The sequence below is a fragment of the Meles meles genome, chromosome 7 (genome assembly GCF_922984935.1).
Source record: "Meles meles chromosome 7, mMelMel3.1 paternal haplotype, whole genome shotgun sequence".
Lineage (NCBI taxonomy): Eukaryota > Metazoa > Chordata > Mammalia > Carnivora > Mustelidae > Meles > Meles meles.
This window is the reverse complement of record NC_060072.1, coordinates 8774836-8799853: the sequence shown is the minus strand read 5'-3', so window position 1 is coordinate 8799853 and position 25018 is coordinate 8774836. Positions and strand designations below refer to the sequence as shown.

At 53.8% G+C, this 25018-nt stretch overlaps 1 protein-coding gene across 1 annotated transcript; it reads right to left on the bottom strand.

The window, feature by feature from the left end:
- Window positions 1-3632: 3632 nt before the first annotated feature.
- On the bottom strand, window positions 3633-7022 carry RPS19BP1 (ribosomal protein S19 binding protein 1). The gene is made up of 4 exons (XM_046010621.1): window positions 6870-7022; window positions 6575-6703; window positions 4469-4566; window positions 3633-4107 (listed from the first exon to the last, which is right to left on the bottom strand). The coding sequence occupies exons 1-4, from the start codon at window positions 6919-6921 to the stop codon at window positions 3973-3975; spliced, it is 414 nt and encodes a 137-aa protein (XP_045866577.1). The 5' UTR covers window positions 6922-7022; the 3' UTR covers window positions 3633-3972.
- Between the last annotated feature and the right edge of the window lie 17996 nt (window positions 7023-25018).

Here is a 25018-nt window from a genome sequence, read left to right as displayed (position 1 = left end):
ATCTCCTCATCTCCATTTTACAGATGAGGGAACTACAGCTTGGAGAGTTTGGGTAACCTGCGCACTGCTAGGTGGGTTCAGACCCAGGCAGTCTGACTCCTGAGTGCACACTTGGTATGGCTCCAGAATTCCTTATAGGCAGGACTGTAGGGGGACCCTAGACTGTCAGCAAAGCTGGGGGTTTGGAGAAAACACGTGTGGGTGCTAATTTGTGTTAAGAGATCAATACAAATGTGGAGGCTTAAGATCAGATCAGTTCCCTGTGTGGCTCATACCTGGTGGTTTGGGCGAGGAGCTGGGGGAGAGGGGAGCCTACGGCCACTGCTGAAGGCCGGCACACCAGCACGACTGCCCTCTGCGACTGCTGCTCTATTCCTCACTTCAGTGTTGTGACCTTAGTTTTTTATCTAAGAGTAAATAATTCTACAACCACAAACACTGCTGCCTTCTGTTTACCCCCCCCCCCCACAGGGTCTTATGCTTTGCACAATGGGCAGCTGCCGGAGCCTGGGGCATGTGGAGGACATGGAGAGTTGAGAGGAGGCAAGAGAGACCGCAGTCCTGGAAGTGACCCAGCCACCTGGCCACATCTGGTGCCAGCGGGACCCTCTGCCCTTGGAGCAGGCTCTTGGAGACAGTGGCCTGTTCCTCCATTTGACAGATGGGAAAGCTTTCCCTGGGGTGTCCTGAGGGGCAGTGCTGGCTGGAGGCCAAAGGCCAGGATGCTGGGCTCTGCCCCTTCCCAGGCCCCTGGGGATAAGGACTCCCCGAACCCAAAAGGCAGGGATGGGCTGGGCAGCAAGAGTCCCTGTAGAGTGTGGCCTCAGACTACACAGCCTTCACCCTCCTTCACTGTGCTCCAGCCACTCGGACCTTTCTGCTCTCTGCCAAGCTCATTCCCGCCTCAGGGCCTTTGCAATTGTTCCCTCTGCCCGCAAGATTTTTCCAGGGCTCCTTTCCTCTGTCATGTAGGTCACCCCAAAGGCCTTCCAAGATGACTCTGCTAATGTCCCAGCCTCTCTGCTTTACAGCTTCTTTTTGTACATACTTATCTCTAGTTGAAACTACATGCACAGGTTTATTTTCTCCTTCCCATTCCTCAGTGACAACGTAAATAAGCTCTTTGATGGCAAAGATCTTGCTGTCTTGTTGGTTCCCGTATTTCCGGCCCAGAACAGTGCGTGGCAAGTAATAATAATCACAACTAATAGTTACTTAGATTCTGAAGCACGGCTCCGAGTGCGTTCCGGCTAGTAGCTCACAGTCCGCACCGGGAGTGGTCAGGAGGCTCTTAGGACTGCACCTTTGTTAACGGCAAGCCTGCAGGTGGTCGCTGGCCCAGGGGCAGCTGGTTCAGACCATGACAGAGGCCTTGCTCAGCACATGGGCTCTCAGTGCTTGAGAGCCCCACACAGGGAATGAGACTGAGCTCCAGGTCCACTACTGTGTGGCCCTGCTAGGCCTCGGTCAGGCCCCCCCCCCCCCCCCCCCCGCCTGGGCTCTACCCCTGCAGCAGGGTCGGGGAGGGGCTGCTCCTGGTTCAGCGCCAAGCCCTCTGCTGCCCTCACCTGGAGGCTGGATCCTGGAGCCGCTCAGCTCTCCGCACTGCACGCCTCTTTTAAGCCCCCCCAGGATGAGGCTGCAGGTCCTTGGAGATCAGGAACAGACCTTCGCGTTTCTCTGCAACAATTCACGAGCACCCACCGCGGGCTAGACATCGTTCTGGGTGCTGAGAATTCAGCGGTGAGGAAAACAGACAAAAATCTCTGCTCTCATCCTGGCAAGGGAGGCGGCCAAGAAGACTCCTGACATGACATGGCAGTGGGTGTGCTGAGTGCTGGGATGGGGGGTGGATTTGCCCATTTAAGATGGGTGTTTGGGGAGACCCTCTCTGGGAGGCAGAGCCGGCAGGAGGGGAGGGAGTGAGCCCGCAGTGCCTGCGGCCTTGTAGCCGCGATGGGACTCGAAAGCCTCTGTGTGACTTGGAGTCCCCGGAGCAGGAGTGCTGCTCTGATTGCTATCTGAAGAGGGTTCCTGCAGGGGGGCAGGCAAAGAGGAGCGGGCTGGACTCAGCACCAGGGAGTGAGGAGAGCTGGTCAGGGCCTGGATAGATTCTGGCGGCCAAGCAAGTCAGGCTCTGATGGGGAGTGTATAAGGGGGGACAGAATGGTGGTCGAGCGACCAGAAGGACGGAGTTTCCATTTCTTGAGATGGAGAAAATCAGGCAAGGAGCAGGGTTTTCATTTCGACCCTTAACTAAATGAGCCACCAGGTGCCCCTGTCCAGGGTGACCCCTGAAAGTAGGTCCTAGAGTCCTACCCTGACGTCCTGGGCCACAATCTGAGGAGCGAGCACTAACTTTGGTTACTCAAGGGGAGCACGGACACCCACGTCACCAGTGCTGAGAAGGGCCAGGACCCCAGCTCACACACCTGCACACTCCCTACCCGGGAGCTGGGCCTGTCACTCTATACCCGGAAAGGGACACCAGTAGGTGATCAGGGCACAGTAGGCATGTCCTTGCTAGAAAGGGGCCCTGGAGCTCCAGGCCTGGACAGCCCCTTTCCAGTGAGGTGAGCAAGAGGGCGCCCGCGTGGCCCAGCCAGCTTCTCGCTGAGCAGCTGAGATGGAGGGACGGAGTCTCTGAGGATACCCAAGTTTGCCTCTCTCCCCACAAGGGTCACGAAAGCTCAGCAGGCAGGAGCAAGAATAAGAGAAATACCAGCCTTCCCTTCTTTGGAATAAGCCCACCGGAGGAAGGCAGGTACGTACTGGTCTGGTCACAGTCCCTCCTCCCCTGCCTGGCTGGCCTCCCGGCTGGCCGGCCTGCTTCCTGCTGCTGGGATGGAGGCCGCCTACAGACAGGACAGGCTCCAACTCTGCCTCAGCCGGCTTCCCTGCTGTCTGCGCCTAGGACAGAAAGCTAACAGCCAGGAGCAGACCCCGGGAGCAGTGGGCGGGCTGTGGCGCTCTCTCCCCTCCGGCCAGAAGGACTCACTGTGGGGTTGGCAGACTGGGGCTCCCCAGCGGGTCCAGCCACAGGGGGGTTACCACATACGGGGAGCAAAGGGTTGGATGGAGCTGCCCACAGCCATCCAGGGCCCTTTTCTCCACCGGGAAGAAGGGGCTCCTGGACTTCGAGAACTCCATGTCTCCTCTACATCGAACACCCATCTGGTCAGCACATCCACTCGCTCCGGCACTCGCTCACTGTGTACCTGTCGCTGGTGCGTGCCCGCTGCAAAGTTGCCAGCCCGACCGCAACCCCAGCTCCCAGCCTGGGCACACATCTGAGTGTGAAACCCTGTTTCCTGAGGTCACTTCCTGAGTGACCCCCCAACAATAGCACAAGCCTTGGGCACCAGGGCAGCCGCACCCCCACTTTCTGAACCCCAAGTCGGCTGCCCCGGAACCAGCGGATATACTTCGTCTCAAGGTCTGCCCTGTTGGCTGTGGCCGCTTCCTCCAGGGCGGGAGGGCTCCCCTTAGGTCATCAGCAGGTACGCCAGCTGTCCTGGGGCTGGACATGAGGCCTGACCCAGAGCCCTAAGAACCACGGGGGACGGTGAAAGGTCCCTTGGTGCCAGAGGAGAGGGGAGACACCCCATAAAGCAGATCGGCGGAACACACACTGCTCTTGGATTCACATTTATTAGAACCTGGAAGCTGGCCCGGCGGCCTTCCCACTCCTAGCGGTGTGACCCCAAGGGCCTAAGGACTGGCCTTTCTGGAGCAAACAGCCCAGAGGCCCTACTTGGGCCAAAGCAAACGAAGCAGTCAGAAATGTCTTCCAGCAGGTAGATGGTTCTTCCCGAGCCTGCAGATGCCAACTTTGGTCTGACAGCGTCTCCGCCCCCGGGCTTCTGGCTCCCCAGCTCCGTGCCAGCCACCCCGCTCTGGGCTAGCAGAGGCTGCGAGGTCAGAGGAGGAGACTGGGCCTGAGTGCCTTTCCCACTGTGTCCTCCTGGGAGCCTAGCTGCCGAAGTATTCCTGCTGGAACTTCTGGAAGTCTTCCTCAGTGAACACAGTGCCCTCAGCCTTCTTCTTCTTCTTCGTCTTGGCTACAGGCCGGTCACAGGCCTTGCGGCCCCGGTTCTGGCGCACAATCTGGAGACGGGGGTGTGTGTGTGTGTCAGGATCCTGCGTGGTATCTTCTGGCACCTGAAGGACTGCCCCTGGGAGCTGCACAGCCTGGCAGAGTCGCGCGCCACCCACTCACCTGGCCCTCAACCGTCCCGGGAGGCAGCGCACACCTTTTCCACTTACAGAGGAGCAAACTGAGGCCCACAAGGGTCACAGAGAAGTAAGGCCAGGCCCAGCCTCCCAACAGCCCTGCTCTGCTCTTTGCCGTCCACAGGGGTGGCCCAACCTGTGCTTTGTGCTTAGGGCAGAGACTCCTATGGGTCTCAGAAACAGCCTCAGCTCTTCCCACCCGGATTCTGCCCCGGAGCCCACCCCTCTGACAAACCTGCCGGGTGACTGACTCTGCCACGGTGCTTCTTGCACTGGTCATGAACTTCAGGTTTACTCCGAGGTAGCCTCGACACTCTCGCTTCTGGAACTCAGCTGTGGATGGCAGGCACGGGGGCATCATTTCAGAGGTACTCCCTGGAAGCCACTGGGTCCCCTACCGACAGCTTTCTCCATCCCGCCACTAGCCATGCCAAAGGCCCTGCGTCCCCGCCCTATAGGTTAACTCCAGCACCCCGCGCTCTTTTTTCTGTCAAATCAACTCTCCCTTCGATCCTCCTGAAAGCACCCTCCACCCCGCCCTCCGCTCCCAGATGCTTAAGTGACTTGAGCAACAAACAAGTCTTACTGCATGGCAGACACTGCTAGGCACGGGACAAACAGCAGAAAACAGAGCAACAACTCCCACCCCATGGAGTTTACACTCCAGAGCAAGGAAACATGGTAAACGAGAGAAACAGTATTTTAGAGAGTGATACATTTCATGAAGAAAAACACCACAGTAGAGAGAAATGAGGAATGCCAGGGGTGAAGGGTTGCAGTTCTCATAGGAGGGTCTGAGCCAGCCTCAGTGCAATGACGCTTTAGCAAACCCTCACGGGAGAGAGTGTGGATGCTGGGGAAGCGCATGCTAAGTAGAGGAACAGCCAGTGCGAAGAACCTGAAGTGGTGCGATTAACGTGTCTGGAGAACAGCAAATGGCTAGAATGGCGAGGGGAGGTGAAGATGGAGATGGGACAGACCACGTGGGGCCTCATGAGGTAGCAAGTCTGATGGAAGCCACTGGAGGGTGTGGGGCCGGGAGAGACGGGTCCCACTTACTGCTTCACAGGATCACTCTGGCTGTTGCGGGAGGAACAACATTATGGGGTGGGGGAGTGGAGGTGAAGAGGTTTTTGAAATAATCCAAGCAAGAGATGATGAGGCTCACAGCGAGGTGGCCCCAGAGGCCCCTCATCGTCCATTAGGTAGCATGACAGGATGTGGGGACAAGGGCTGGGACACAGGAGATGACGCCTAGCACCCCATCTCCTGTTTCACATCAACACCGCTGCTGCTTACACGCAACTCACTTTTCTGCCTCCTCACTCTTGCTCACGCCGTTTCCTGCCTGGAACTCATAGTTCTTTCAACAAATACCTGAACGCTTTTCACGTACCAGGCTCTGGGTACATGTTCAGAGACACGCTAGGAGCTCACCGAGCCCTGCCACATGTCAAAAGACCCCACCGTCCAGCCCACACCTGTCCTTCCTCAAGTCTGTCCCTCCTGTTACAGGGCATCCTATCTCCCAAGATGCTCTCCTAGAAACTGGACTGTCCTTGGTGTCTCCCTCCATCCTTGCAGCCAATTCACCGCTGAAGCCCAGCAACGCTCCGCCTCTTCACATCATCCCCCTGCACCATCGTGGCTGCCCAGGCCACAGTGTCTCCCACCCAAACGGAGTAGGTGACAGCAAATGTCCAGAGACACACTGCCTGGTTTCCACCTGTGCCATCCGGACCAGTGCCTGTTTCTGCATCTGACAAATGGGGGTCATGACAGTACCGACCTCACAGGGTCCCGTGAGGAACCAAAGAGGGAACATTTATGAATGCAGCGTTTAGAACAGCACCAGGCACGCAGAACATTCACAGCTTGTTAAGTGCTCCACTCTAACTCTTGTCCACTACGTCACCTTTCCCAGGCATCTTTCTGGCCAACTGCCAAAGCAACGAACTTCTACCTACCTCTGCACGAGCTATCTCCTCTAGAACGCTCTTCCCCTAGCTCAGGCTTACACTTCCTTCAGGCATGGGCTTAAATGCCGCTGCGGCAGGGCAGTCTGATTTGGCTTTTTATTTTAAGGCCCTCCCAGAGCACGCCAGTCTTACCCCACAGGCCTCATCACACTTAGCAATTACTCTCCGCATCCAAACTCTTTGATGCTTCTCTTCCCACTGGGGCGGTAGCCCATGACGGCCGGGACCATGAGTTTCGTCCACCCCCGTACTCCCAGGACCCGGCTCCGCGTCTGGCGCACACCAGCTATTCCAGAAACGCCCGGCCACCCTTTCAAGCTCAGCCTCCAGCTGGGGGGGTGCCGCCCCCTTCCCGAGCTCACCGAGCGCGGACTTGGGCACCTTTCCCTTGGCCGAGTTCCGCAGTTTCTGGGCCTGGGTTGCCTTTGCCTTCCGGGTCCGCTTCGCCGGGGCCCCGTTCGGCTTGGCCGGGCCTGCCGCGGCCCGGGGGGCTGCAAGGGAAGGGAGAGAGGAACGGACCGGGTCGGAGGGCGCGCAGGGTCGCCATCCCCCCAAGGCCAAGCCTGTCTTGGATCGTCCCGTAACCTCTGGGATCTTCCCCGCCGCCCCTGCCGCCCCTCTGCCCGCGCTGCGCGTCCCCGGCCAGAACCTCCTCACCCTCCGGCGCCCCTAGCAGCTCCAAGCCGCGCCGCAGCAGGGCGGCCGACATGACGGCGTTTAGTTCCGCCTACACACCACGCTACTTCCGCCTTGGCCGCCCTCGTCGTCTCGGCGGAAACCCGAGCGGGAACAGAAGGTTCCGGGGTGACCGGGCGGAAGTGCCCGCCTGCCTAAGAACGCATGCGTTTGGGGTTGCCACTTCACTACGGAGGGAAATAGGGGCGGGGACTGGAGGCGGGGCCAACCTGCAGAAGGACGCGTTTGTTGTCCAATCCTAAGAAGGCCAGGCCTTCTTCCAGAAGCCGTCGGTGACGAGCCGTGGCTGGTTGCTCGACTTTCCCGAATCCCGAAGCTTCGTAGTGGGTGAGGCGGGAGGCGGAGCGGAGTGTTCTAAGTACGAAGTTTTTCGAAAAAAGGGAAGTGTAGAATCGGGTTCTTTTTCACATCCGTCGACCAAAGCAGCGTATCGCACAGGTGGAGTGTGGCATGAGAATCCAGATTTTCTTCCATTATGTCAGATATGAGAGACATTTGCAAAAAAAAAAAAAAAAAAAAAAAGTATCACTGTTTTCCCGCTCTTTTGTTTGCCTCGGAAAATACAGCCATTTTCATTAGCAATATTTATTCAACATAGAGCAGGCAAGCAGAGCATGTCTGACAACGTCACTGGGCCACAGGGCCCCCCACGGCCCTTTATAACATGCAGTGGGTTTGCTATTGTTTTGAAGAATGAATCAACAAATACATCAACTTACTAAATTTTAAAAAATTAAAAATTTCTCAGTTTTAGTTTCCAGTAGGGTAAATACCAAGAGGTACTTACACACCGTAAAGCTTTTTGGGATCATGAACTTATTTAAGTGTGTCAAGAGTTTCTCAGACCGGGGCTCCTGGGTGGCTCAGTCGGTTAGGTGATGCCTTCGGATCAGGTTATGATCCCAGCATCTAGGGATCTAGCCCTGCAACCGGGCTCCCTGCTAGGAGGGAAGCCTGTTTTCCCTCTCCCACTCCCCCTGCTCGCGTTCCTGCTCTTGCTGTCAAATAAACAAATAAATAAAATCTTTTAAAAAAAAATTTCTCAGACCAAAAAGTTGGAGAACTTGTGGGCTTGAAATTACGCTTCTTACAGTGGGGAGGAATCCTGCCCTGTTCACAGCTCCACCTGCAGCTCCTAGCCCCATACCTGGCATGCAGAAGGCACTCAATAGATGAGTGGTGAATGTCGGGGGATATGATTTGAGGGCCTTTTGTATGCCCTGCGCTGTGGAGGGGGTCATGGAGATGACCTTGCTGGATGAACCTCACGTCTAACCTCCACGACCTTGCTGGATGAACCTCACTGTCTAACCTCCACGAGCTAATCCAGGGGGGGAAGAACACTTAAATAGAAGGCAATAATAGAATACACTATGTTAAGGTACTGTTTGCATTTGTTAACTCATCTACCCCCCTACCATCCATAACTCTGGGGTAGGAGCAACCCCTCCCCCTCCCCACCCCCCAGCCTCAACCCCATTTTACAGATGAGGAAACAGTAGCACAGAGCCAAGGAGCTTGTCCAGGTCACACGTGTTGGTGTTGGTATTGGGAATCAAGACACAGAGCCTGTGTGTGTGACTGTGTGTGTGTGCGCGCGCTCTGCCTCACGGGAGAATAGTGGGGAGCTGCTGGGCTGGGGGGTGGCTGACAAGCCCAGGAGCAAGAGATCTCTGGAGAAAAGGAGCCGTTCTTGTGGGAGGGGAGAGTCCTAGGAAGGAGGACCCCTTAGCGAAGCCATATTCCCTGGGACAGGCGTGGCCCCAGAGGGGTGACCAGGGAAGGGTGAGTATTTTTTGTTGTTGTTTTTAAAGATTTTATTTATTTGAGTGAGCGAGAGCAAGTGAGAGAGAGCGAGAGCAAGAGTGGGGGGAGGGGCAGAGGGACAAGCAGACTCCCTGCTGAGTCCTGAGCAGGGAGCCCAATGCAGGCTCAATCCCAGAACTCTGGGATCATGGCCTGAGCAGAAGGCATCGCCTAACTGATTGAGCCACCCAGGTGGTCCAGGAAATGATGTTCTCATTTGCATCCAACTCCATGAATTTGCCTTAAGGACTGTGGGGGGTCATGGAACCCAGTTACATTGTCAGACATGCTCTTTTTGTCTGCTTCTAGAATAGCCAGATTATTTTCTTATGATGTTTATTGTTTATTGACTTTCTCCCCAACCACACCCCACCCTATGCTCCACGACAGCAGGAATCTTGGTTCTGTTCATGGTTATATCTCTACCTCCCGGAGTAAGCACTCAATAAATGTACCAGTCGGTTGGATTTGTACAAACCGAACATCGGTTGAGTTTGGGATGCTCTTGGGAGGTTAGGTAGAGATGTACAGGTGATTGTAGGATGTGTGAGTCTGTCTCTCAGGAGGGCAAAGGACCAAGCTCTATGTATTCCCTTCCTCCTCTCCATTGCGGATGGTCAGCACATGGTCCCCACGGTGGAGGGGTTCTTTGCCTTCCAGTGCCCCAGCGAACACGGATGAACAGTCAAGGTTGGATTCCTGCAGCGTCCTCAGGTCAACCCGCTGCTCCGCGGACTCTGGACGGGGACAGGCGGCTTCTTCGGCCACTAGGTGGCGCCGCAGGACAGCTTTCGTGCACAGCGCGCCTCTGGGATCCCGGTTGGGATTTCGGGGTAGGAGTGTGGGGTCGGGGCAGCCTTTGGCCTCAGCTGGCTCTTTGCAGCCAGCACCGCGTGGCCCCGCCCTCTTGCCGCCTCTATCTTGCGGCCTTCCGAGACCTGGCTAGACTAGCCCCTCCAGGTCCTGCTGAGGTCGAGCCAAGAGGCTGGGCTGGGCGGGACGGGGCTGGAGGAGGAGCCCCCCTACCCCGAAAAGGGGTGTGAACGGTAACAGGTGGGCACTCACTGTGGGGAAGTGACCCTAGCCAGTCCCTTAACAGAGCCTCATTTTCCTCATCTGTCAAATGGGGTTTAGCTCCCTAATCCGGTGGGAGTGAGGAGCTGGTAAAATTAATACTGGTAAAGCATCCAGAACAGGGACTGGAGGGTAAGCCCCCAGCGACTATTTGGGGTGTGGTGCACTCCCATTCTGGGCAGGAAGGATGCGCCCAGGAGATTGCCGTCTTCCTATCCCCTGTTGCCCACTTACCCCATCTCTGCCTCCTTCTTGGAACCAGCTTCACCTCACCAGGTCTCAGGGGGACCAGAGACTCAGAGGGCAGCAAGGTGTTCTGCAAGGTCACACAGCATTTCAAGAGCAGAGGCAGGACTAGAACCTGGGTCTCCCAGTCCTGAGCAAGAGTGTGTAAGTACATATGAGTGTGGGGGGTGTGGGCTCATGCAAGTGTGCAAGTGTGTGTGTGTTGTGGCGGGGAGCGGGGGGCACCGGGCACCCTGTGCTTTGCTTTGGCTTCTCTCTCTCCATCTTTCTTCTGTCTCTGTGTGTCTCTGTCTCCTTGTCCTTGTTTCTGGCTCTTGTCCTTCCCTCTGTGCCTCCGTCCTCCCTTCTCTGTCCCTGAGTCCTCTCTCTTTCCATCTCTCCCACGGTCATCCCCCAGCCCCCAAGCTTCTGGCCTCTCTCCACCTTCAAACTGAAAACCCAAATTGGAATTTCCAATTGCCTTTTCTGAGTGGTGATTGCCAGTCTCCACGTGTCCAGCCCTCCCTTGTCTGTGCCCACAGCCCCGAGTCCCCTCCCTCTCGCCTCCGCCTCTGCCTCTGACTCCTGCCCTCTGTGGCTTTGAAGTGTGTTTACCTGAGAGCTCCAGAAAGAATCCATTTCTGCCCTGTCTGGTTCTCGGCTGATGTGTATGTATGGGCAGTGGCGTTGGGGGGGATCCTTTCAGGCTCTGGTCTCCCCTGTCCCTCTCAGGGTCTCTTGGGCTTTCTTTTCTAAAAGGTAATGGCTTGTGTGTCATGTCTCGTTCCTTGACAGAGCTGGGGGAGAGAGCATTCTCAGGGGTCCGAGGCTGACACGGACACTCTAGGTTCCACAGACTGGGCTCACACGGCTGTGTGCCCACAAGCAAGTCACCTTCCTCCTCTGGGCCTGTTTTCCTCCTCTGCGAACTGGGCTTCGAGAAGTATTGTCCAGCCTTCCTCCCAGTGCCCCCTCTGAGGGTGGGGCTGGGCCAGAGCTTCCTCATTCTTGGGTCCTGAGGTCTGGGGGGAGCTTGGGTTCTGGAGCTGGGCTGTGCAAGTTCAAATTCTGCCCCCCCCCACCCGCACTAGCTGTGTGACCTTGCATAAGTCACACGACCTCTCTGTGCTTCGGTTTCTTCATCTGTGAGTTAAATATAGTAATGGCCCCTGCCTCCTGCAGAGGCTTGCCATGAGGACTGAGTGCAAAGAGCTTAGAAAGGAAAACTGAGCACAGAGTAATTGTCGTATGTTTGTAAACAAGTGATGATCATAGGTGTCTGCAGTGTGCGTGGGGGACTCGTGCCCGCATCCGTGTGTGTGACCTACGCAGGTATGTAGCCACGGAAACTCTGTGCTCTTGCGATCAGCGCAGGGAGGTCTGGGGCTACTGAGATAGGGCTCAGGAGCCTGGAATTGGCAGGTGTGCCTTCCGAATCAGCCATGGGCACTTCTCAGCATGTGGCCTGGGGGGCTGTGTCACTTCTCTGTGCTTTGTGGGGCTTGGGGGGATGGGCGGTGCCTCCCTCCAGGTCTGTTGGAGGGTGCAGGGAGAGGCTGGGTGGAAAGCTCAGCACTGGGCAGGACACTCGATGATGTGTTCACCCAACAGACATCTGCTGAGCCTACACCCCGGGCAGCGGGCAGGGAGGTGGTTCCAGGGGAAGGAGGGGAGGGGCGATGCTCCCTCCCGTTACACACTTAGCACATGTCCCTTGAGGGTCTTTGTTTATGACCCCAGGGTTTTCAGGGTTCCGAGCAGTTGCCCAGATGCAGGAGCCGAGGCAGAAGTAGAGTGGATTCTTTTTGATGATTGAAAAGATGAAATCGTTGGCATGACCCATTTTGAGAACTTAGTAGATACACAGGAGAAGCTGCTGGAAATCCTCCACGGAGATCTGAAATCCAACGGAGAGAGTCTGGGTGGGGGTCAAAGGTCAGGTCTGTTTCATATTAGGCTTGATCCTGACCCGCCCAAACACAGCTCTGCCACTAAGTTGCTATGTGACCCTGGCATATCCTTCCCCACTTGGATCTCAGTCCCTCTGGGGCAAGGTAGAAGGGGGCCCCCAGCCCTGTCAGGTCCCCAAGGCCACTGAGATGTCAGGAAGTTACAAGGAGAGGAAGGGTGAGCTTGGAAGACTCAGGGGAAGACTTGAATGGTCCTCAGAAAGCCATCGCCCCTTCCCCGGCTAGGGGGATCTCCCTAGCAGGAGCAGAGTCCGATGGTGAGGGGGTCCCAGATGCGGAGTGGATGGATCCCAGACTCTGGGGCGTTGGCCTCACTGTGAGACCTTGAATAAGTCCCTTCTCTGCTGGGCCGGGTGGTGGAAACAGGCCCCAGGAGATCAGAGTGTCAGGGCAGGGCTGGGCAGGGAGTTGGTTTTGGGCTACCAAGGCGAAGGGCAGGGTTTTGTCCCTTCAAGCCTCAGCTTTTTGATTCTAATTACAACCCCATTAAAAGGCAAATTTCCAACAAAGCTGGATGGGTAGCCCTGTTGTCATGACAACTGGAGTCTGGCGGTGGGAAGAGGGGAACTGATCTCCATCTCCAGATCCTTCCTGACCCAGCTGGGGGCCCCCAGCTCACCCTGTCTACTCAGCATCTCACCCACAGCTTGCGGGTGGGGGGTTCTCCTACCCTCTTCAGGGAAGAGGAGCTGGGTGACTGCACAAATCATTTTCCCTTCTTGGCCTCAGTTTCCCCATCTGTGGACTGGGTATAACATTATAGGCTTCTCTTGCTGGGCCATCCTGGGGACTCAGTAAGTTACTATGTAGGAGGGGTGCCTGGTTGGCTCGGTTGGTCAGGCGTCTGCTTTCGGCTCATGTCACGATCCCCGGGTCCGCATCAGGCTCCCTGCTCAGCGGGGAGCCTGGTTCTCCTTCTTTCTCTGCCATTCCCCCTGCTTGTGCTCTCTCACGCTCTATCTGGCATATAATTAAATAAAATCTTTTTAAAAAAGTTAGTGTGTAGGACATCGGGGAAGGGGGAGCTGCAGAGGTCCTTGATGAAGGGACCAGACCCTTCCCGGTGTGGCTCACGGTGTGTCCTACGCTGGAGTTCTAGCATCTGCTCTATCCGGGCTCAAGGAGCCGAAAGGTGGCCTGGGAGTGACCTTGAAGGGCCCTGTAGGCTCGTTTTTTTGGGCTGATGCTTCCCTAACGCTAATTCTGTCACCATTTGACTTTATGCTCTTCCTTTTGTGCGAGGGCGATAGGGACACCTAAAAACTGAGGGGTGTGCGTGGATCTTTCTATCCTGATTGATTCTGGAAATAAGAGAGGTTAAAAAGGAAAGGGAAAAGAGAGTTGATAAGAGAAGCAGGAAGGGGGGCGCCTGGGTGGCTCAGTGGGTTAAGCCGCTGCCTTCCCCTCAGGTCATGATCTCAGGGTCCTCGGATTGAGTCCCGCATCAGGCTCTCTGCTCAGCAGGGAGCCTGCTTCCCCCTCTCTCTCTCTCTCTGCCTGCCTCTCTGCCTACTTGTGATCTCTCTCTGTCAAATAAATAAATAAAAAATCTTAAAAAAAAAAAAAAGAGAAGCAGGAAGGGATGACTATATGGAGGAAGAAGTGATTTCTTTTTTCGCCTCTGGCGCTGAGAAGCTCGGACTGAAATGTAGGATTCCCGTGTTGCTGCGATAAATGCTACCGGTTACATCACTGTCTTACATCACTATGTTATTCAACTGTCATAAACGTTCGTTTTAACTTTCCGATACATTTAGCTCCCTCGTGTTCCCTAAATTATTTCTGATCTCTTATTTTACTTTTTAAGAAATCCTCTTTAGAAAGAGCTGGGAATATAAATTATAAATGAACAATGATGACAGAAAGAATGAGCGTGGATTGTTCTGGGTGAACCTTTCAGTCCGGAAACCTCTGGGTCATTGTGGCCTTGTGCTAAGTGCCAGGAGGGGAAGAGTGGGGGCTGGGGGGCGTGGCTGTGAAGAGCTGATGATTGATTCTGAGTTCTTCACAGCAGGCGGGGGATAACCCAATCACTGCAGGAACAGGGGTGGGGCTGAAGGGGATGGTCTTGGAGACACCTGTTATTGAACAAGATGGGGAATCAGTTCCCAGAAGAGGCCAGAGAACGTGCATTAATTCCCTCACTGCTCAAGACAGGCTCGTGCTCTGTGTTTACACCATCTCCCCTCCCTCTACCGCAACTTCCTTTGCTATTAGGCGGGGCAGAACCCAGTGTCTGCTGATGGAATGTTGGTGGAGGGGATGATGCCGCTCTGGGCCTGGCCTGGCTCTTGAAAGCTTACCCTGTCATCTCCAGCTCTTTTTTCTTGCTACCAGGACCCGGTTGCAATGTGCGGTGGATGGTAGACCACCATGCAGTTGGACGATGGCACATGTAAGCGATAAACTCTTGTTCTGATGAAGCTCTGAGATGTTGGGATCTATTTGTCATGGCAACATGGTTTATGGTACCCTGACTGGAACACCTCCCAGCTCCCCTCCTGAGAGTCCCCCAGGACCTCCCAGGAGGTTGGGCTGGGGCTCTGGGATGACCTGTGTCATCCCTTGTTGATGTAGGAAGGATGTTGGTGTTCGGAGCCAATGGCCACAAAAGAATTCCTGAGATGTCTTTGGTGCAAAAAGGTGGTCTTATAAAAGCCCGGGGACATGACCTGTGGGCAGAAAGAGATGCACTGAGGTCATGAGGAGCGGCCCATTATATACTCTCAAGTTGGGAGGGGGTTAGAGATAGTGGATGTCTCTAAGGAATTTTGGAAGCAAGGTTTCTAGGACCTTGAGGGGCGAGCTGTTGTTAGGAAAAGGTCGTTTCTTTTATTTTATTTTAAAAATTTTAAAAAGATTTTATTTATTTATTTGATAGAGACAGAAGTCCCAAGTAGGCAGAGAAGCAGGCAGAGAGAGAGGAGGAAGCAGGTTCCCTGCTGAGCAGAGAGCTGGCTGCGGGGCTCGATCCCAGGACCCTGAGATCATGACCCGAGCCCAAGGCAGAGGCTTTAACCCACTGAGCCACCGAGGCATCCCGGAAAAGGTCATTTATTACTGTCTAATAAAACCTTAGTCACGAGACCCTTCAGACGTAGATTAGTAGGTGTTAGGCTTGGGGGATGATTGCCGACATGTATCTTGGGAGCAGAGACAAAGGAAGTTTCCAAAGGAATTTTTACATGTTAAAGTAGACTTACAGGATCCTGGGGGTCAGGCTAAGATTGCCTTTTGCTCTTAGTAAAGTTTTAACATGGAGGCAGCTGAGTTCCTAGAGGAAGGTCACTTTGCCTGTTCCAAGGACTTGTCAGTGAGTGGGCTGTACGTAGTCAGGAAATTTAATTTTTCTTTTCCCTTTTCCCCCACACCATTGTGAACAGCCCAGTCCCCTGAGCATTCAGGCTTAAAGACTGCAGAGGACCATGGAGCCTGGGTCTTGGATCCTCTCCTTCCCTGGTCAGGATCTTGAGGCCTGTGGGTGCACTAAATGTCCAGCCAGGCTCCTCCTCAACCACAAAGGAGGAAACCTGAGGATCCCCAAATGGCTTGGGGGAGCATAGAGAGGAACGAGGGTCAGAGACTGGGGCTTTCATCGCGCTCCCACACGTCCTTGCTGGCAGTCTACAGCCAGCTTCCTTCGGGTTTCCCTTGTCAACCCAGAGAAAGCATGGAAAGGTCTGGATGTTTTCACCCCACACTGGTGGAGTTGAGGGTGCAGGGGACAGGGGCTGGGCAGGTGTGGACCTCAGAGCCCCTAACTGGGTATGTCCTGAGAGGCCACATCTAGGTGAAGAGTCAGGAGGCAGCCAGAGGGGATCCCAGGATGTCAGAGGGAGAAGCAAAGTTAGAAATTGCCCTCAAGAAGGGCCAGGTCCCTCCATCCCATCCCAGCTGTGCCCTCAAGAGGGGCCAGCTCCTTCCATCCCATCCCAGCTGGTCCAACCCAGCCAATACTCCTCTGCGCTCACCCCGTGCTGGTCTGATCTTTAGAAACATGGAGAAGCATAGTTCCTTCCCTATTGTCAAGCAGTCTGCTGGGAAGATGGGCCAACAGTGCCCCTTGTGTTGGTGTGATGAGGGCCGGCAGGCAGGAGGGTGAGGAGGGGAGGGAGGAGGGCGTCTGTGGGAGGACTTGTGTCTCCCAGGGCAGGACTGCCTGCATATTTGTAGAGCCCGGGGTGAAATAAGAATGAGGGGCCCCTGTTCAGAAGTTATTAAGACAGTAACAGCCGAGCATTAAACAGAGTATGCAGACTTTCAGTGGGGGGACCCTGTGTGACTGCAGCAATCACACCCCACTGCTGCTGTCCTGCCCCAGGGCAGGGGGAGCCTCGGGGTGTTCGCTTGGCTACACATCCCCACCGCACCCCAGTTAATATGGCAGTGACCAGCGCAGTCTGTGGGCCCACGCGGACTGCTTCAGGCAGTCACTGCCTGTGACTCAGTTTCCTCATCTGCAAAATGGAAAGGATAAGAGCAATAATAGATAATAACTCACCTTCGGGGGTTGTTGTGAGGATTCTGTGGGCTGATGCACCTGTTACCTGGTGGTGGCTATTTAAATTATTATTATTGTTATTTTTAAAAGATTTTATTTATTTATTTGACAGAGAGAGATCACAAGCAGGCAGAGAGGCAGGCAGAGAGAGAGGGGGAAGCAGGCTTCCCACTGAGGAAGGAGCCCAATGTGGGGCTCGATCCCAGGACCCTGAGATCATGACCTGAGCTGAAGGCAGAGGCTTAACCCACTGAGCCACCCAGGCACCCCAGGCTATTTAAACTATTGTCCCCTCCGGTGCCCCTCCATGCTGCTTTTCTCCACAGTGCTTAGAGAGAGAGAACATGAGTGGGGAGTGAGGGGGAGTAGAGGTAGGGGCAGACCCCTCAGGGAGCCCTAGGATGGACTCGATCCCAGGATCCCAGAACCCTGGCATCATGACCCGGGCTGAAGGCAGATGCCCAGACCTACTGAGCACGCAGGAGTCCCTTACTTCTTATTCTTGTTTGCTGTCTGTCTTCTCAGTCACAGTGTAAGGACTGCAGACCTTCTCTATGTCTTGTTCTCCCTATAGCTGCAGAACCTCCAATGGTTTCTGGCACATAGTAGATGCATGACAGGTGTTTGTTGAATGAATGAATGAATGAATGAATGAATGAATGTCAAGCCATTTGTCTAGGCAAAAAATTATTGGCCCCCTGTGAGGTGCCAGGGATCTTCAGGGAATTCAGCCTGAGCGAGGTTCGAGGTACAAAACAGGGGAGCAGGAGGGCGTGGTGTGTGAGAGGGGGTAGAGCCTGGAGGGGCATGTCGGGGAGCAGCTGCAAGGTGGCCACAGACTCCAGGACCGGAAGAGAGGCAGAAAGGCTTGGTTGGGAGGTTGGTTGTGTTGCTGTAACCCACCACAGGGAGCTCACTCTTTAGTGGGAAGCCTGTTCCCTGGCAGGATAGCCCTCAGATTTGGGAAATTCTCTCTGAAGCTGGGGTGAAGGCTACCCCTGATGCCCACAGTGTCTGCCAGCTTCCGTGCTCAAGTTCATGTCCCTGGAATTGCCCTGAGGGGAGGTACAACCTGGTCTGAGGACAGTGCACCTTGGCAGCCTTGCTCCAAGAGGGAGTCCTAGAGTGGCCCTGGCTCAACCCAGCCAGAAACTGGGGAGCCATTCTCCCCTTTTTCTTCACCCCACATGAGAGGAGTCATTTGTCCCATAGATTGGTTGATTGATTGATTGATTTAAAGATATTATTTATTTATTTGACAGAAAGAGGTAGCCAGAGAGGGAAACAAACACGGGGCGGGGTGAGGGGGAGTAGCAGGCTTGCGCTGTGCAGGGAACCAGCCACTGAGATCATGACCTGACCCCAAGGTAGACTCCCAAAGACTGAGACACCCAGGCTCCCTATCCTATAGATTTAAACTTCTTCTTTTTTTTTTTTAAAGATTTTATTTATTTATTTGACAGACAGAGATCACAAGTAGGCAGAGAGGCAGGCAGAGAGAGAGGAGGAAGCAGGCTCCCTGCTGAGCAGAGAGCCTGATGTAGGGCTCGATCCCAGGACCCTGGGATCATGACCTGAGCCGAAGGCAGAGGCTTTAACCCACTGAGCCACCCGGGTTCCCCTATAGATTTAAACTTCTAAATCACCCTCCAGGGGTGCCTGGGTGGCTCAGTTGGTTAAGCACCTGGGATGGAGCCCTGCATTGGGTTCCTGGCTCAGCCGAGAGCCTGCTTCTCCCTCTACCTCTCCCATCTGGTTGTGCACACTTTCTTACTTGCTTTACCTCAAATAAAGAAATAAAATCTTAAAAAAAAAAATCACCCTCCAGATTCTCCCATCTCTCCACCCCAGGACCATGCTCCCAGCTCAGATCACCAGCCCTTCCCAACACCACCTCCCCTCTGCCACAAAGCTTGCCTCCTTGAGATATCTCCTTGGGGCAGGAGTTGCTGGGAGGCCCATTTGGGGAGCAGACCCAAATAGAACAGACCCAAATAGAGGGACCAGGTGTTGGTCCACATGGCCTTTGGGGCAACTGCTGCCTCATCTGCCTGCCCTTGGGTTGGTAACACCCCTTCTTCCCCATACAAACCTGTAGTGCTTGGAGCCCCATGGCTTCTGTACAGACAGGCTCATAGGTCCCATCAGTCCTGGAGGAGGGGTGGGCTGGGCTGTGACCCCATCGTAGGTCTGGTCCCAGGATCACTCCTTCTGACTCAGCCCTCCTTCTCTCCCTCTCTCTCTGACAAATAAATAAAATCTTGAAAAAAAAAGGTCATGACTCTAGAGCTAACTGCCTGGGTTCAAATCCTGGCTCCCCCACCTATGGGCTATGTGACCTTGGACAAATTACTTAAACTCTCTGTGCCTTAGTTTCCTTATCATATTGTTGTGCTTAATGATAATGCGAACCCTGTAGGTTATTGTGAGGGTTAAATGAACACGTTCTAAGTGCTTGATGAATGTAGCTATGTTTTGGGTGCCCATGCATTTACAGAGCAGTTTCCAGTTAAAATCTGGTCCTCACACTTGATCCGTGACACAGGTGTCAGACCCATTTGAGAAATGTGGAAAATGAAATACCCACCGACTCGGTGTAGTAGAGAGGGTGGGACTTGGGGGTGAGACCTGGCTGTGAGTTCAAGCCTGGTCCTTTCCTATGTGTGTCCTGGAGGGGGGTGCCCTCCCCTTTTTGATCTGTTTCCTGATCTCTAGAATCAGGGTTATAAGCCTGACTTTGCAGGATTTTGAGAACCTACCACTTCCTAGCTGCAGGACCTTTATCCAGGTTATTTGCCTCTCAGTGCTTCAGTCTACCCATCAGGAAAATGGGTCTAAAGCTGTTGGGAAAGTTAAATGAGTTAATATGTGAAAGTGCTTAGAATAGCGCCTAGCACATAATAAAGACTCTGTTTGCTATGATTATTATGATTATTATTCATTGAGGGAATCTGCACATGAGCACAATTTCCTAAGCATTTCCAGGAGGTTTATCCTGGAGTGTCAGCATCTTGGATTAGACACCCCGTGGGATTCCTTGTCAGAGGTGTGTGTGTGTGCGTGTGTGTGTGTGTTAGAGACCCCTGTGGGAATGGGGCTTGTGGGCAGGTACTTCAAGCCAGGAAGACCACTGTTGAGTCCTGGTTATGCCTTTTACATACCTTGTGGCCTTGGGTAAGTTACTTCCTCTCCTTTGAGCCCTTGCTTCCTCTTTTTTTTTTTTTAATTAATTATTTTTTCAGCATAACAGTATTCATTGTTTTTGCACAACACCCAGTGCTCCATGCAATACATGCCCTCCCTATTACCCACCACCTGGTTCCCCCAACCTCCCACCCCCGCCCCCTCAAAACCCTCAGGTTGTCTTTCAGAGTCCATAGTCTCTTATGGTTCGCCTCCCCTTCCAATTTCCTTCAACTTCCTTCTCCTCTCCATCTCCCCATGTCCTCCATGTCATTTGTTATGCTCCACAAATAAGTGAAACCATATGATACTTGACTCTCTCTGCTTGACTTATTTCACTCAGCATAATCTCTTCCAGTCCCGTCCATGTTGCTACAAAAGTTGGGTATTCATCCTTTCTTTCTTTTTTTTTTTATAAACATATAATGTATTTTTATCCCCAGGGGTACAGGTCTGTGAATCACCAGGTTTACACACTTCACAGCACTCACCATAGCACATACCCTCCCCAATGTCCATAACCCCCTCCCCCTCTCCAAACCCCACCTCCCCCCAGCAACCCCCAGTTTGTTTTGTGAGATTAAGAGTCATTTATGGTTTGTCTCCCTCCCAATCCCATCTTGTTTCATTTACTATTCTCCTATCCCCCTAACCCCCCATGTTGCATCTCCACTTCCTCATATCAGGGAGATCATATGATAGTTGTCTTTCTCTGATTGACTTATTTCACTAATCCCTTGCTTCCTCTTTTGAAAAAAAAAAAGCAGATGGTAAAACTGTGAGGTTAAAGTTAAGTCAGACAAAGTGTCTGACAAAACCCTCAAAAAGTGATCACAGTAAATATGGGGTCCAGTGCATTGCATGACAATCTACAACCAATTCCTTGTCTATGTGGATGAGGACTTTTAAAATTCCAGGAAGGGGCTTTCCCCTCTGCACCTTGGTTCCTCTTCCAGCTGCCTCCCGGACCTCTACTTAGCATCCTGCTTGTCCCAAAGCCCAAGTTGGATAGAAGGATTCCATGCAGGGAAGTAGGAGGCACACTCAGTTTCAAAGGAAAATGGGACCCTGGCTTCTCCTTCTTCCTTCTCCAAAACAGGAAAGGAAATCCTCTCTCCCTCTTGGGAACTACTGAGCATTTCCTCAGACTCCAGCTCAAAGCTCCTCAGAGACCCAGATGAATTAAAGATGTAATTAAATTAGGAATCGTTCATTATTCGAAGGCTGGGAGCCTCTGGCAGGTGGAGTGGTGGAGAAGGGGAGGTGGGGCCATCTTTCTGCCAGGGCCCAAAGATTCTCTCCTGAGGGATGTGTGTGGGGCCAAGATGGGGCCTGGGAGCCTGGGTAAGAGAGCTAGCCTCTTCCCCACCCGTTCCCACTCAGAATGAGCTCCCCACAGTCTCAGACAACTACAGGATGCCCATGATATCTTCGGACAACCTAGCACAGATCCCTCCCCACATTGTCTCATTTTGCAGCCTCAATTTTCTCATCTGTACAGTGAGGCAAATGGGAAGGGAACATGGTATTAAATTGTCTTTAAGGTTGCCTAGTAAGTTTCTACCTAAGAAATTGGAGACCTCTCCCTTTGATCACCTATGACACACTCCTTGCTCATGGATTAACTGAAGCATTGGGGGGCAGGTGTGTGCCAGGGACCTAGGCTCCTGAGCCTGGCATGTGATGGGGAGAGTGAGGGTTAGAGTTTTTCTACATTCCCAGAGGAAAACAAAGATTTTGAAATTGTCAGAAATGTGATGAAGCTGTGAGGAGTCCATGAAACAGCTACGTACCCTGGGAAACGAGTCACGGCTGTTTGTTCTGACAGTGTGAAAACTCACAGCCTTTTCACCAAGATGGGTCATAAAAACACAGGAAAACTAGAAGTGCTTTGGTTCAACTCTGCTGAGGATGTTACTCCCAGCCTGCCCAGTTTCCGCCCTCTGGCCTGGATTTGTTTGTGCATGTCAACACTTGCCCAGCTTTGCAGGCCTCTCACTCCGCTTTGGTTCCTCGATTTGTCAGCCATCTTCACTCCCAGTGTTCTTGGTCACTGCGGTTATTTGAGAATGACGTCAAAGAAGAAATTGCGCGCGCTCTCTCTGAAAACCTCTGGCTGGGGCCACCTCCATTACAGCCCCTCTCATTAATCTCTTTGTCCCCCACTCCTATCCCCCACCACCTCCCCCTCCAACCCTACTGGACTGCTGGGTGAGGACTGGGTGGGAGCCTACACTGTCCAGTCTGGGGAGAGGCAATGGCAGGTTCAGCACCGCGGACAGCGGCACAGGATCTGCTCAGTAGGAGGTTGACTCTTCAGGCTTAAGGGCTGGGCGGCCTCTGATGCTACTGACTCAGGAGGTGGGGTTCAGGGAGCTTGGTTTGGGGGCTGATGTTGTCAGAATAGCTCTCTCCAGGGCCAGAGATTATTTTTCCAATGGAACTCTCTCCTTTGTTCCCAAGACTCTTGACTCTCCCATTCCCCATCTTCCCCCAGCGCACACACACACACACCCAGTTCCATTTCTTCCTTGCTCAGCAGGCCTTGGCTGTGCTCTGTCTCCCTCCCAGCCTCACTCTCTCATCTCCAGTCCCCTGCCTTGCCCCTGGGCACTCAGCCCCACCACCCCAGGCCCTCACCCCTGGCTCCTGGGGGAGTTCCTTGCCTGGCAGTCCCAGGAGGATCTGGTGTGGCTCATCTACTTGCTTGCTGTATGACCTTGGGCAAGCGTTCCTGCCCCTCCCACCTGACCTCCTGGCTTCAGAAAGGGGGTGTTGAGACCGTGTCATTTCTGAGCTTGGAGCCAAACCCCATGGTCAGCTCTCGGCAGCCACTGCCCTGGTGGAGAGAACTGTAGGCAAGGGCAGGATGTGTGCTGGCTGCTGCAGGAGGACACAGACAGGGCCCAGTGGGCTGGATAGAGGGAGAGGCAGGGGCTCCAAGGGTGTTTGTGTGTGTGCCGGGGAGTGGAGGCGAGGGTGGAGGGAGAATGCAGAGGAACTGCTGGACTAGAACAGAAGAACCCCTTAGCCTGTATATTTAGCTCATCGAGGTATATAAACAGAAACCTGGAGCGGACTCAATGCTCCCCCCCAAGCGTGAGTCATCAGTGCTGCTGCAGCTAAAGTTAGGCTCCAATCACAGGCTCCCTCCCCTCTCCCCTCTCCCCCTTCCCCTCTCCTCTCCCCACTCCCCTCTCCCTCCCCTTCCTCACATCTTCCCCTTACTGCCTCCTTATCTCCTTATCTCTTCTCCCCATCTCGCCCCTCCCACCTTTCTCCCTAAATCTCTCCTCCTGGATGCTTTCAACCCATCCCTCCCTGATCTGCCCTTCCCCTTGCATGGTCTCTCTCTTTTCCTTGACCCCTCCCCCCATTTTTAGTCTTCCTTTTTCCTTTTTCCTCTCTCTCATACTTCAATATGTCTTTCCCTCTTCCTGAATGCATTTGGGAAAGGGTATTTTTGCTCTTGCATTTGTCTTTGTTTGAACCGAGTAATAATAACATGCATGTGTCTGTGTGTACTTGAGAGGGGGTGTGCATGTGTCTGTGTGAATTTGTGTCTTGGTGAGAGGGTGTATTTAACAAAAATTATATCTGTTTGGGTGTACGTGTGAGGGTGTCTGTGGTGTTTGTGAGTCTGTGTGAATGTGTCAGTGTGTGTGTGTTAGTGCATACATGGGAGTGTGAGAATTGTGTGTCAGTGTCTCTGTGTGTTTCTTCCCTTCTGAGGGAAGGGTAGCTCCGTGTCCCAGAAGTAAATGCTGGGGGTTAGGCAGTGGAGAACCCCTCCCCCAGTTTCCTCTGGGGGTTTGTTGTGCTGGCGGATCTCTGGCCCTTACAGACTGAGAGCGAGGCAGCCTCAGGCTGTAGGCTATCTGTGGAGCCAGGCTTGGCTTTGGGGCCCTGCCACTTTCTGCTGTGTGACCTTGGGCCCATTTCTTGGCCTCTCTGTGTCTTGCTTCTTTGTCTGGCAGAGGAATGTGATGAGCCTGCTTACCTCGCCAGGCTGGGGGCAGGGAGCAGGAGCATTCATGGGTGTAGAGGGGCAGAAGGACAATGGGGAGGATAGGCTGGTCCCTGGGATACCCAAGGCCTCTGTGGTAGGTATACGTTTTCTGCCTCAGAGAGGCTCATGCAGCCTCTCCTGACATTCAGGCAGAACTGGAGGCTGGATGCCCCCACTGGAAGTGTCCCCCCTTTTAATCAGTGGATGTCCACTCCCACCTTCGAGACAAATCTTCAAAGCTGCTCTCTGCAGGAAACCTCCCCAGGTATCTGTCAAGGTGGGCATCTGCCTCCTCCTTGGGCCTCTCTAATACCCTCACCACGGTCCCTGTACCTGGGTGCAGCAGGGGATTCCTGGAAAGGATTTACAAAAGGGAACAGTGCATGTACATGAATGTGTGTGCCACAGGGATGGTGTAGGAGAGGAAGGACGAGGGGTGGACAGCAGGGGTGCGCTAAGGGCTGAGAGGCTGGTCAGGCTCTTAGCCCTGGCTCTGCTCACCCAGAATGGAGAAGTGTTTGGGCCTCCAGCTGGGTCGTTCTCGCTCACACTTTGCTTCAGGGAGCAAGGAGTAGGCTGAGAAAGCTTCACTCCTTTGGCCGCAGGATGGGTGGGGACTGATGAATGTTGCCCCTCCCAGGGCAGTCTCTACCAGGCAGCCAGGGTGATCTGTCACGGCCTCCAATGACCCCATCATCCTCATTCCCCACCAATCTCCCTTGCTTTATTTTTCTCTATAGGTGGATCATCAACTGATGTCCTGTAGAGTTCATGTATTTTTCTTCTGTATTTTCTGACTCATCTCCTCCTGTATAATCTCCTTGTGGGCAAGGACTTCATTTTATTCACAGCTGTGCCCCCAGACACACAGTTGGGGCTCAGAAGGAGATGCTGAAGGGGTGCCTGGGTGGCTCAGTCGGTTAAGCGTCCGACTCTGGATTTTGGCTCAGGTCATGATCTCGGGGTGTGAGACGGAACCCTGTGCCGGGCTCCCCACACTCAGAGCAGCATCTGCTTGGGGTTCTCTCTCCCTCTGCCCCTCCCCCAGCTCGCACACACATGCAGTCTCTCTCAGTCAATAAATAAATAAATAAAATCTTAAAAAAAAAAAAAGGAGCTGTTGAAAGACAGAGATGCCCCGCCACACCCTCCTGTGTGATAATCATTCATTCATTCATTCATTCATTCATTCATTCATTTATTTATTCCTTCATTCACTCAGCAGACCTCTGGTACCTACACTGTGCCCCCACTCTTCCCAGGGCTCCAAGCCTGGCAAGGGCAGAGCAGAGAGACAGGTGATCAAGACTGGGCAGGGGGGTGGAGTGAGGGACCCCTGACT

Bases quoted from the DNA above. Each gene is read 5' to 3' on its own strand.
- RPS19BP1 (XM_046010621.1), bottom strand. From the start codon at position 6,921: ATGTCGGCCGCCCTGCTGCGGCGCGGCTTGGAGCTGCTAGGGGCGCCG. The intron at 4,567-6,574 runs GTGAGCTCGGGA...TGCCATCCACAG, and splicing joins GGTGCCCAAGTCCGCGCTCG to CTGAGTTCCAGAAGCGAGAG. The intron at 4,108-4,468 runs GTTTGTCAGAGG...CCCCGTCTCCAG, and splicing joins CAGAGTCAGTCACCCGGCAG to ATTGTGCGCCAGAACCGGGG.